General features: G+C 34.5%; 1 protein-coding gene across 1 annotated transcript; it reads right to left on the bottom strand.

Annotated features, from left to right (window-relative positions):
* Positions 1–478: 478 nt before the first annotated feature.
* On the bottom strand, positions 479–12,212 carry LOC127879427 (torsin-1A-like). Its single transcript, XM_052426254.1, has 5 exons — positions 11,732–12,212; positions 7,274–7,536; positions 6,482–6,657; positions 5,397–5,524; positions 479–1,240 (listed from the first exon to the last, which is right to left on the bottom strand). Exons 1-5 carry the CDS (start codon positions 11,922–11,924, stop codon positions 972–974), a joined length of 1,029 nt encoding a protein of 342 aa, XP_052282214.1. The 5' UTR covers positions 11,925–12,212; the 3' UTR covers positions 479–971.
* Between the last annotated feature and the right edge of the window lie 1,772 nt (positions 12,213–13,984).

The raw sequence follows: 13,984 nt of genomic DNA, 5'->3' as shown, positions 1-13,984 counted from the left end.
AGTAGCACAATCTCATGCCCAAACTTGAGCGGTATGTTTCTTTTATAGATTGAAAGTAATTTAAATGCGTTTCCATATTTATGTAACCTTCCTGTTAAAACTGGTTGTGTAAAGTGTTGTTTTGCACGTCATATCGCATTTGACAGTTTCCCTTTGATAATTACTATTTATTTCTTCGTTGGTTTAACAAATTGTTTCAGTTAGAATGGATGTTATCAATGTATCGATGACGTAATTGTTCTAAATTCCATAAATTATAGGTATTCAATACCCTTTGTAATGTATATAATATATATTATATATAACATCGCCATAGCAAATGCCTTGAAATGTTTCACTACTCGCTGTTTTCAATTTATTTGAAAAATGTTTGTAATTTGCATAACATTATATAATGAGCTTAGCGGACACGGCCAAGGGCATTACCAACTCACTTATAGACACACACAAGCAAAGGAGTCCAAATATAAGGAAACGGTATCTTTTTAACTTTTTATTTTGAAAAAAATGTATCCCACTATGTCAGATAATAAGAACTTAACTTATATATAAGCAGTCATAAACGATAGGACAAACAATACATGTCACCGCAATACTTCCAAAGACGGCTGCAACATGTTCATGACTTATTATGAACAAAAAAAGGAGAATAAATGCACATTTTCAACTGTTAACACTATATTTTGAGCACATTTTTTGTTTGTTAAACATACCTTGTTTATTATAGTTAAAAAATATATATATTTATTTTACCAGTTGGGTCTTGTTTATTGAATTGTGCAATATGTATATTTAAATTGAATTATTGTATACCACCCATACAATAACACTTTAGCAATAAATACATCTTTGCGAGTTTAAATAGATAAACTGATATATACACATCTTACTAATGTATGCATTATGCATCAAATAAGCCATATATTAAGCAAAAAGAAACGCAACTCAAATACTAATGAAAAATCAAAACTCTAGACGGTTTCCATAACAAAATCTATCTTTTGGTGTATTCTCTTGCAACCAGTTGTAGAGAAGAGCTGTACATCTTTGGGGTAGTACTCCAATTCATCTGCAATCTCCTGCACTACAGCGTCAGGGATCTCAGATTCAGACTTAAAGATTTTCTTTTCCAGTAAGGAGTCCTTGATGCACTGCTTCACATGTTTCCTTTCTAGTGGTAAGAATGGAATATATGATGAGATAAGGTTCTTTGTAATGAGTTCGCTGTGCCATAAGCCACCTGAAATGTAACGATGTTGAAGTTCATGTAGGTTGTAAGAACAAGGGAGGTAACTACTGGATTTGCTTCAAATTGCTTGTATAAAGCCAAGTAGAACAAAGAAGATGGGATATAATATTTCAGAGTTCTGTAATACTAGGCAGACATTTACAGACTTGATAATACAGCTGGATTTGATATTACATGTATTTAGTTCACCAGTGCAATAAGAAAGGCTACTCAAATTCATATACCAGAGTTTAATAATACAAAGAAGGTTTATGTGATTTAATGAATGGAGGTCATTTCTGGATGTTCTTTCACTACTGGATTTAATATGGTATTCCCCACGACCCCATAAAGAACAAAAGAAACATTGTGCACAGTGGCCGATAAGACCTTAATGTGCACTGTTACACAACTGAAACGTAATAACTATTCTGAGGATTTGAAATAAAAGTCAGATTTCAATAGAACCATGGAGATAATGAATTGATTTGACACAAATAGTTCAATAGCAACAGGTTGATAATAACTGTATGTGATATTAAAATGTTAAGGAGTAAAATGAAAATAATACATTGATTTGATATTACTGGGATTACAGAGTTCAACATTAAAAGAGAGAAAAATATTGGATTTGATATGCCAGAATTCAATACTTCAAGGGAGATAAGTGCAGGATATTATATTACAGATTTCAATACTTCCAAGTAGATTATCGCTGAATTCCATATTACAGAGTTCATTAGTTCAAGGTAGATAATTCCTGAATTCCATATTACAGGGTTCATTAGTTCAAGGTAGATTTTTGCTGGATCGTATATGACATAGTTTAATAGTACAAGAGAGATAGTTGCTGGATTTTATATTACAGAGTTAAATAGTCCAATGGAGATACATGCTGGATTGTATACTCAAACCCAGTTACATGTTACTCACGGATCATGTTGAGTCACGGTATTTCATTAGCGCCCTCTGGATTTTGTTTATAAACAAACTGCATGACCTACTTGTCAAATCTGACAGACAACATCTCTAGCTACAGATTGGAATCAATTTTTTGGTAATTAAATGTCGTAAAACTTATTATTTGACCTTGAGAGTCAAAGTCATTTAAAGGTCAAGGTAAAATTCAACTTGCAATAGCCTTGATACTTTATAAACAAGCAAATTCGTAGAATTGATATCCCCCGCAACATATGCTTTGTTTGAGGATGGGTGCAAATCGGACGGATGAACATACTGACAGATGGACGGACGGAGGACAATAACTCAAAACTAAGACAGAGGAAGGTTCTTGAGCCTTCAAAATTTATTTAGGTGAAGTAATAAGTCGTGCGTTTTCCACAAAAACATTCAATGTTTATATAAACTCAATTTTCAGAGTGTTGCAGAGTGAACACAACATCTGTTATGTTAAAAAAGATATGGCTCCGGACACAAAAGTGCCTATAGTAAAAAGGATTTTTTCAAGATACAAAGGACCATAACTCTGGTTTTAACAGATAGTGTACAATGCCATTTGGCGTGAATCATCCTCTTATACTTATATATACTCATACGAAGTTTCAATGAAATATGCCAAAGCACTTCCAAGATATGGCTCCGGACACAAAAGTGACGGACGGACGGACAGCCGGACGGACAGCCAGACAACGCCAAAACAATATCCCTCCGCCTCTGGCAGGGGATATATACTCATACCAAGTTTCAATGAAATCCGCCAAAGCACTTCCAAGATATGGCTCCGGACACAAAAGTGCCTATAGTAAAAAGCATTTTTTCAAGATACAAAGGGCCATAACTCTGTTTTTAACAGATGGTATACAATGCCATTTGGCATGCATCATCCTCTAATGCATATATATACTCATACCAAGTTTCAATGAAATCCGCCAAAGCACTTCCAAGATATGGCTCCGTACACAAAAGTGCCTATAGTAAAAAGCATTTTTTCAAGATACAAAGGGCCATAACTCTGTTTTTAACAAATGTTGTACATCCATTTGGCGTGCATCATCCTCTTATGCATATATATACTCATACAAAGTTTCAATGAAATCCGCTAAAGCACTTCCAAGATATGGCTCCGGACACAAAAGTGCCTATAGTAAAAAGCATTTTTTCAAGATACAAAGGCCCATAACTCTGTTTTTAACAGATGGTGTACAATGCCATTTGGGGTGCATCATCCTCTTATGCATATATATACTCATACGAAGTTTCAATGAAATCCGCCAAAGCACTTACAAGATATGGCTCCGGACACAAAAGTGCCGGACGGACGGACAACGCCAAAACAATATCCCTCCGCCTCTGGCGGGGGATAATAAAGTGGATGTAAACACAAAATTTAACCATATATTCAAAGTTACCAAGTAAAAAAAGGGCCATAATTCCGTCAAAATGACAACCAGAGTTATGCAACTTGTCCTTTACAGTCCACTTATGATAGTTTGTGAGTGTTCCAAGTCTGAAAGCAATAGCTATGATACTTAAGAAGTTAAGTGGACCAAAACACAAATTTTAACACAATTTTCACTTTTGTAAGTATAAAGGGGCCATAATTCTGTCAAAATGCCAGTCAGAGTTACATAACTTTGCCTGCACAGTCCCCTTATGATAGTTAGTAAGTGTCAAAGTATGAAAGCTGTAGCATTCGCTACTTTGATGGCGGGAACCAGGCTCTACGAGGTGGGAACCAGACTGGATGAGTTTCTTGTGGGTGATTAATTCTACTTGTGGCTACAGCGCGTCTTGCGGGAATCGAGGAGAATTGAATCTGCGAAGGTGAGGTAAGCAGGACGCCATATTTTCTGCAGAGCTTTTCCAGCCCTTTCAAGGCCTAATACCAGGTTGTAAGTCCCCTTAACTGTGGTAAAAGGTGGCCAAATTAAATAACCATTCGACCATAAAGCAATAGCTTTGATACTTTAGGAATAAAGTGGACCTAAACACAAAACTTAACCAAATTTTCAAATTTTCTAAGTATAAAATGGGCACATAATTCTGTCAAAATGCACGCCAAATTTTTATCTATCTTTGCCTGCCCAGTCCCCTCATGAAAGAAAGTAATTGTACCAAGTTTGAATGCAATAGCTTTGATACTTTATGACTAAAGTGGACCTAAACACAAAACTTAACCAGACGCCGACGCCAAGGTGATGACAATAGCTCTTCTTTTTTTTTTAAATAGATGAGCTAAAATTTCAAAAGTTCAAGGGGGATAATTTCTCAATCGATTTTATATTACTGAGTTCAATAGTTCAAGGATGATTAATTTCTGGATTATATATTACAGAGTTCACTAGTTCAAGGCAGATAAATGCTGTAGTTTATATTACAGAGTTAAATGGTTCAAAGGAAAAAAGGCAGAATTTTATATTTCATTGTTCAATAGTTCAAGGGAGATAATTTATTGATTTTATAAAACAAAGTTCAATATTTCACAGAATATAATTATTGGATTTCATATAACATAGTTCATAGTTCAAGGTAGATAATTGCTGGATTTTATATTACAGAGTTAAATAGTTCAAGGGTGATACAACCTGGATTCATTATTACTGAGCTCAAAATTTTAAGGCTTGATTGTATATTACAAAATTCAATAGTTCAATGTATGTAATTGCTGGATTTTACATTACTGGTATAAATAGTTCAAAAGAAATAAGTGATGGATTTGATAAAACAAGGTATACTAGTATAAGGGTGATAATTACAGGACTTGACATTTAAAAAATCATTAGTGCAGATTTCAATTATAAAAGGGAAATCATTTGTGGATTTGATATTACATGTACATTTGTAAAAAGTACTAGAATTATTACATCTTGCTTTGACATTACTAAATTCCACAGAACAAGGGAAGAAAGTACTGGAATCCTTATAACAGTGTTAAATACATTGCTCTGGGTATAGTCAAAGGATTAATTTCTATTCATCCAAAATCACAAATGCTACCAAAAAAGAGCTTTTGTAAATTCGATCCTTTACACAGGTGATTGGCTTATAGTGTAAGTCTATGTACATATGACTGACAGGCTTGAAAGTGTCCATAGCACCTGACATTTACTCAATTTGATATTACTGTATTCAGGGAAATACCAGGGAGGTAATTACTTAGATATTTTTTATAAGAGATGTTAATAATATAAGAGAGATCTATAATTACTAGATTTGATGTTCAGGGCAGGTAAGCGGATCACTTCCTCCATTTCCTTCAACTTGATGGATTCTCTGGCCACACCTTCATTCCAGTACCTCATGGTCTTCTCAGCAATATCATTACCTGCTGTATTACTGGAATGATCATGGACAGATATCTAAGAACAAGAGGCCCATGAGAGCCTGAATCGCTCTACTGCTATAAACACTGTGCAAGTTTGGAAAAAATAAGATGGAAACTGTGTACTTAATCGCGCAAACAAGGAGAATTTTCTCAAATTCAAGGAGAGATTATTGTGTACTTATTTTTCCAATACTGCTCATATTCAATAGGGTTCAAGTCCTCATTGATATAAAGATACTGTGCAAATTTAGTAATTATTGGATGAAAACTGTGGAATTTATTGCGTAAACAAGCTGGATTTCAAAATTGTCTCATATTCAAGGGGAAGTCATTCTGGACTTATTGCTTTGATATTGCTCTTTTTAAAAAAGGGTTTTAGTCCTCATTGATACAAAGACACTGTGCAAGTTTGCCAAGAATTGGATGAAAATTATGGACTTTATCACATAAAAAATCAGAATTTTCATTTTTTTCTCAAATTCAAGGGGAGATAATTCTGGACTTATAACTCCGATATTGCTCATTTTCAATAGGGTTTGACTCATCATTCAGATAAAGACACTGTGCAGGTTGGGAAATGATTGGATGAAAACTGTGGACTTTATTGCGTAAACAAGCCTTATTTCACAATTTTCTCAAATTCAAGAGGAGATAATTATGGACTTTTTACCCTGATGTAACCCATTTTCAATAGGGTTCAAGTCCATATTAATATAAAGACACTGAACAAGTTTGAAAAAAATCGGATGAAAACTGTGGACTTTTATCGCGTAAACAAGAAAAAGTCTAACGCATGCACGCACGGACGACAGAAACCACGCCATGACATAAGTTCTTCAGGCCTTCGCCCAGTAGAGCTAAAAATGATAATGAAATCTAGGGAAATTTTAACCCCCCCCATTTTTTATTTACTACTGATAAAATATATGTTGCCTTAATAAATTGTTATAAAAAAAGGCTCAGCATACCTGAGAAAGAAGAAAATGGCTTTCCTGTAGTCGACTCCGCCCAACTCCTCGTAGAAGTCAAGGTAAGGTTTGATGGTGTCAACTACACCAGGGGGCATCTTGTCCATCTCATCAATGATGATTAACGCACGTGAACACTCCTTCACAGCCCTCTCTATCATGTCACGGAGTTTGTCCTAAAAATTAGCAAGAAATGTTGTAACAGCACAAACTACTCCTAACTTAGGTATCTACTTAACTAACAATGACATGCTGGTTAACCTAAAATATAGGGTTGGAAACTACTTTGCCTATAAGAACTTTAGAAATGAAAATTGTTGCTATTACTTACTTACTTGATGAATTGTATGTCCTAAAAAGTTGTTTGTTATCATCTTTTTTTGTAAATACCCACATAAAAACTGTCACAGACCATCACTTCAAGAATCTCAAACCCCAAACATTGCAGCTTGTTCAGTATGCAATTAAAACTTAAACTAAAAGTCTGAAAAAGGCCATTCCAAAAGATTGTGATTTATGAAATATCATGAACAAAACAATACAAGGGAAAGTATTTATCAATAATGTCTTTATTATTGCATTAGGTTTACCAAAACATTTTGCAAGACCCCAGTAAAATATTCAACATCACAAGTAAACAGTAAATACCATATATTTTCTAATAAGGGCCACTACCACACAAATTTTCATACAGAGTTTAACATAATATAATACCATTTTCATGCCCTGAGGGGCATTTAATTTTCGCAGAACAAATGGTAGTCAGTAATATCAAACCACAATCTTTCTCACCTTATAGAAGGAAACCATCTCCTCATGTGGAAACTCCTTAGTTGCAGAGATCAGGTGGACATATTTACTCTTCATTCCTTTAACAAACATCTTTTCAGCCACTATACGGCTCACATGGTTCTTCCCTGTGCCAGTCCAGCCATGAAAAGACAAGACCAGCGCCTTACTGGGCGTCTCCCTGGAATGACCTTTCAGGTGCTTAAGGACTGGTTCTGTCACAAGGTGCTGTCCATATAACTTGGACCGCAATGTCAGTGACAAGTCTGAAATTTATAAAATGCATCATGTTTTAAACTAGCCTTGTATACTACTTGTATTTTGGAGTTACCCAAGCTTTAACCATTTTTGGGTTTAATATCATTATTATTATTATTATACCAGATTTATATAGCGCCCTTTTCATGCAAGAGTGCACGTTTAAAGGCTTTTTATACTTGAGATGTGCGTTCAAAGGCGCTTTACAGTTTTTCCCTGATCACTGGGTCATAAGTCATCCGTTAAGATCTTGGCGCAGTATGACGCCACGGCACATTGGCTTATTTCCCTCACAGGTACCCATTAATACACCTGGGTGGAGAGGAGCAGTTGTGGGATAAATTTCTTGCTCAAGGAAATTCCAGCGGTCAGGGCGGGATTCCAACCCGGGACCTCTCGATCCCTAAGCCAGCCTCCTACCATTAGACCACTGCTCTCACAAATATCATTTAATATCATGTTGAGTGAATAATCATGTAATGTGTGTAATTAATCACTTGAACTTCTTTAAACACTAGAATTTCTCATCTGATAATGTTTATGAGATCCATTATCCCTACATACATGTATATATAACGCAAAAGGGGTTATAATGTAACATGTCACTTAAAAAGTATTATTGATAACTATTCATGATGGTCAATGTATCTATAAACAAAGAATAGGAAAGGAAAATCACAAAAATTCAGGTGCCATTAAACTCAGCTCAAGGATAGTGTTTATTTGCAAAGTAGTCATTCTTCCTCTTTAACAAGAGCTGTCACCATAGGATGACTTTTGCCCCCTATAAATGCTTGATAGAAGTTATGAGTTTTTTTCAAAACCTAAACGCAGATTTTGAAACCTAAACACAGACCCTAAGTTCAAGATCAAGGTCACAGGGGTCAAAATTTTTGTGCGTATGGAAAGGCCTTGTCCATATACACATGCATACCAAATATGAAGGTTATATCTCAAGGGACATAGAAGTAATGAGCATTTTTCGAAACCTAAACGCAGATTTCGAAACCTAAACGCGCACCCTTAGTTCAACGTCAAGATCACAGGGGTCAACATTTTTGTGCGTATGGAAAGGCCTTGTCCATATACACATGCATACCAAATATGAAGGTTACATCTCAAGGGACATAGAAGTTATGAGCATTTTTCGAAACCTAAACACAGATTTCGAAACCTAAACGCAGAGCCTAAGTTCAACGTCAAGGTCACAGGGGTCAAAATGTTTATGCGTATGGAAAGGCCTTGTCCATATACACATGCATACCAAATATGAAGGTTACATCTCAAGGGACATAGAAGTTATGAGCATTTTTCGAAACCTAAACGCAAAGTGTGACGGAAAGATGGACAGACGGATGGACAGTCCGATCACTACCTATATGCATTCCTACAGGGGGCATAATAAACAAGAGCTGTCACCATAGGATGACATATGCCCCCTATAAACGCTTTGATAGAAGTTATAGCATTTTTCACACCTAAACGCAGATTTCAAAACCAAAACGTGGACCCTAAGTTCAACGTCAAGGTCACAGGGGTAAAAAATTTTGTGCGTATGGAAAGGCCTTGTCCATATACACATGCATACCAAATATGAAAGTTATATCTCAAGGGACATAGAAGTTATGAGCATTTTTCGAAACCTAAACACAGATTTTGAAACCTAAACGCGGACCCTAAGTTCAAGGTCAAGGTCACAGGGGTCAAAAATTGAGTGCGTATGGAAAGGCCTTATCCATATACACATGCATACCAAATATGAAGGTTATATCTCAAGGGACATAGAAGTTATGAGCATTTTTGGAAACCCAAATGCAAAGTGTCACGGAAAGACGGACAGACAGACAGACGGACGGACAGACGGACAGTCCGATCACTATATGCCTCCTTTTCTTCGAATGGGGGCATAAAAACAATACATATGCAGGCATTAATTGCATCCTAGATTTTAATCCTTATTAATTTTATGAAGTCCTTTTTGATCAAGTATGAGTACAAATAAGGGGCATTGCCCATTACCTGCTAGACTATGCTAAAATAAAACTTAATAAGTTTTACATGTGCCTTAATTTACCTAGGCAAATGCAAAATCAGCATTGAATAGAAATTTTAATTTCTGCATCATATTAAACATTTACGTACTGGCCTCCATAATTAAGTCTTGTGATCACCTATGGTTAACTTTATAAACCAATTGGGTCATGATTGTGTTTATTAATAGTTTGAACCTTTAAAATGTGAGTACATGTAATGTCGTTGACGCATTTCTTGTTGATACTGTGAGAGATAGATTTATTTCCAATAATGTTTTTTATACAGATTTGAGAATTAGTTTAAAATGCATGTATGTGTTGGGTGGTTGTTGATGCATCCAAAATGGAAGGGTTATCCTAAGGATCAGAGGTGTACATGTACATTTGTAGTAGAGGAAGCATTTTGCCCTGGGCATTAACCTGATGAGCACCAGAAGTTTTGACTTAAAATTTTACACAATTCGCCTCAGAAGTCAGAAAGAAACAATTAACTGACTGTAATTTCTTTTCTCCATTGAAACATTTCTGTTTAAAACAGAAATTTGGACAATTGAACTTTACCTGTACCATTTTTGTGTCGCTAAGTGGACAAGCCCCCCACTTAAGGCTCCTTTTGTGCATTCCAAACTGACCTGCGTACAAGTGCAACAAAAAAGCTTAACTGGACCATTAAGTCTAAATAGGATAAATTACATCATTTTTTTTAATGGAGGATATTAATATGCTTCCCAAAAATTGCTTTGATTGAGCAAATGTGTATAACTTTTATGAAAAATGCAAAGAACTGCTCAACAAGAATAAAGACTGTAAAATGTTACTTACTACTAGAGGTGACGCCTTACCAACGATATGTTTGGAACTTATTTCTTTTACTTTGTGATACATGTATGGTTATGATTTCTTTCCTAATATTTGAATCTCTTTGCAAATTCTATTAACAATACACAGTTTCAATAGCCGATTGGGAGCATTTTTTTAACAATTTGAAGCTCATTCTGTCGTATCAATGAGACAAGATTGTAACTGCAATCTTGCACTTTTCAGTACAGAGAAGGTAATATTTTAAACAATACTCTTTGATCATTTACAAATTTGCGGGCATAAAGGCAAGAAACATCATTTAAGTTTGATGAATTATTGGAATGAAAATATTGGGTGGTGAATGGAGGGGCTACGCCTTAGTTGCAATAATTCAACTCTGAGCTTTATAACCCAAAGGTCCCCGTGCTGTTTCAGCAAAAATAGTCAAAGGCTCTGTGAGTCCGTATATATGGACTAGGCTTCGCCTTAGTTGCAATAATTCAACTTTCAGCTTTATAACCCAAAGGGTTGCTGAGAGTAGCAATGCGCTGTCAATTGTCCTAATTTGATCACCACTGCAAGGGCTAAGGACCACTGAAACTGCAAAAACTTATCAATGTTAACCTGCCTAAAGCACAAACTCGTGCAAATGGTACCATTAAAACAGGAAATAATTGCTTTATATTTACTTTGTTATTCTTTTCAACCTTTATCCATGGTATTGAAAAACTGTAGCAATGTTGCCTACTCACAGTGTCGCTATAGGTTAGGTTGCAGTACACCAATCTTTTGCACATTGTTATTTGTAATGTAGCCTATTAAGTCAATAATGATTTTTGAATATTTGCACTGTTCTGAATTTTGCTGTAAAAATGTAAATAAGAATAGCGTGTTAAAACATTGTCATGTGTTTTAAGGGTTCATGCAACTGATAACGTTGGTAGGTTGCAATTCATGTAAATTTCATGTTTTTACAAAGTTTATTCATCCCTTTCCTTAATTGGTCACAAACGCTGTCTGTTTAGTGATACGCACTGATCAGCTGCAGAGAACTGCTCTTATGTTTATGAAGGGGTGCATAGAAAAAATTATCAAAGTGGGAGTCTGTTTATATGGGCTAGGCTATGCCTCTGCTCAAGATATTAAGATTAATAAGAAGAAATAGAAGTATCATAATCTAAACAGATGAGTAAGTTGTATTTAATACTATTAATGCTCATCATGCTTTATTGATGCTTTAAAGGAGCATCAAAATCTCGAGCGCTGAAATAATCATTTTATTTAATTCCTAATCCTTTGCCATTTCCTTTTGAGAGATAGATAATTAACCGCTTTTTTGAAAACATAGTTGTATGTTTTGTACTTTTACCTGTGAAGTTTGTTGAGATCCACCTGTCATTGCAGCATTCATTAATCATACAGTTAAACACATTGAAACCAGCCAGTAATCCTGCAGTTATTGCAGATCCAACAGCCACAACACCAGCAGTCACAAACTCAGCATGTATACAATTCACATGAAAGACTAGTATGACAACTGGAAATATTGTTTTGAAGCGCATCTTGCAATGCGCTCATTAAAAATTCAACAAATACGGTCCGTCTAAAATACGTATATGACTCATATCCGCGGATATGAACGAAAAGTGCGGATATGAACGAATAAAGGCAATATTTATGCGTTTTTTTGCAGTTTTTTTTATGAACAAATCACTGTTGAATAAAACATTCGCAATTTGTGATAAATCTGTAAACATTGCCTCAAAATAGAGCAATTTAATAGACATTATCATGTTTCCAACACTAAATTCATATCCGAGACCATGACGAAGGCTACACACCACCAACAATAAAACCACAATTGTTTGCACTCTGGACCCAACCGGCCTACTCTTTACAGAGAATCCAAAGATGGACGAAGTGTTACGATTGATTGTTTTTTGTGTTAGTTTACACAATGTTTTGTATACTTACACATGTTTATATAATATACTGAATATACTAATATGTTTGATATCTTCTCAAAACTTTATTTTTTTATTTACAGAATCATTTAGAACATATTATTTTGAACCGATTATCGCCAGACACGAAGTAATAATATTATTTGTCATGGTTATATTTTTATTTGAATCCTGATATGACAAATCGAGGAATGTGGTTTAATCAATAGAGGCTCTATATTTGTCGTGCTACTATAGCTTTGTGCATGGCAAAAGCTTCTTATATTTGATTGTTACTATATATTATAGTTTTGTGGTACGTACATTTATGCAAGTGTATACATTTGTTTAAATGAATACAGGATATCGTAGAGTAAGTAAGACATTAAATACGTCAAGAATGCTAATAACCATTTCAGTTTCGCTGTTATTGAAAAGAAATGTCTTTCGTTACTATGATATTTTATAAGTGAATGTAACAGCTGCATTATTAAACTTAAACGTTTACTCTTCTTATTCTTACTTATAGGATATGCACTTTTGAAATGCAAACAACCTCGGGGAAACTGCTTGTATGTATTGAATAATACAGTGTATAAAATATGATCATACCGGAGTGTGCATAATGCGCATATAAAAATGTAACTTTGAAAGTTGTAATTTTATTGCCTTATGCAAATGAAAAATAGTGTTATATATGTTTAAGTTTATTTATTCTTGATTTTGAATTTGGGAAATGTTATCTTTCATAAAGAGACTTTAAAACTTTAAAAAAGAGGTATTTAAAAGAGAAGTTTGTTTTAAGGGTCCTTTAATAAAAACTTATTAAATATTCAGGAAATGCATACATAAACATTTCCATTATATTTATTATGAACATAAAAAGGAAGCCCGCTAGTTTTAACAACAAAAACTGATTATGAAATATATTAAGCACATGTATACTGATACAGCATTTGTTGGTACAAGTCTGAGTATTATATATAGAGAATAACGGGTTACTGCCTGATATTTTTGTAATATATCAGCCAAGGCTTAGAATAATAAAACGGCGAGGCTTAATATGTGTAAAACATATTTTTTGCTGTTTGTGTTTAAAATATATTACATTATAGTATCAAATTGTTTGTTTGTTTGTTTTGTTGAATCTGATTCAATTTTGCTAAAAAGTATAACTTAATAGTTGATTCCGAGTAATATGACCATCCTCCACACATGGCTGATATAAGAACTTCCTATTGACCATGATATAAATAAATATATCAGGCAACGTTATATCAGGCAGATAAAAATGCGGTGGTATGATAAAGATTAAAGCTGTTTATTTCGTCATATATAAATGATTAAAAAAACAGATCAGAATACAGTATGTAACTTTTTACCACTCAGCTTACTCAGCCAAGTAGTGGCTGATACAGTTAAAAACCCAGCATGAGTTTCCCTGAAAAAATTGGTAATGACCATATACTGACAGAATTATGATTTCTAGGTAATTAATTACCCTCTAACTGTGCTCTATGCCAAATGTTAGTATCAGTGGTCAGTGATAAAAGCTAGTTGAACTGTTTGATATACTAAATGCATGTTTTTAACAATTTAAATGGACACTTCATATTAAAACAAGATTCCATAATGATACACTTTATACAATCATATTAAAGATATTTTACGCAGATCAA

The sequence above is a fragment of the Dreissena polymorpha genome, chromosome 4, assembly GCF_020536995.1.
Source record: "Dreissena polymorpha isolate Duluth1 chromosome 4, UMN_Dpol_1.0, whole genome shotgun sequence".
NCBI lineage: Eukaryota > Metazoa > Mollusca > Bivalvia > Myida > Dreissenidae > Dreissena > Dreissena polymorpha.
The sequence above is the reverse complement of the archived record's forward strand: the minus strand, read 5'-3'. Positions and strand labels throughout refer to the sequence as shown.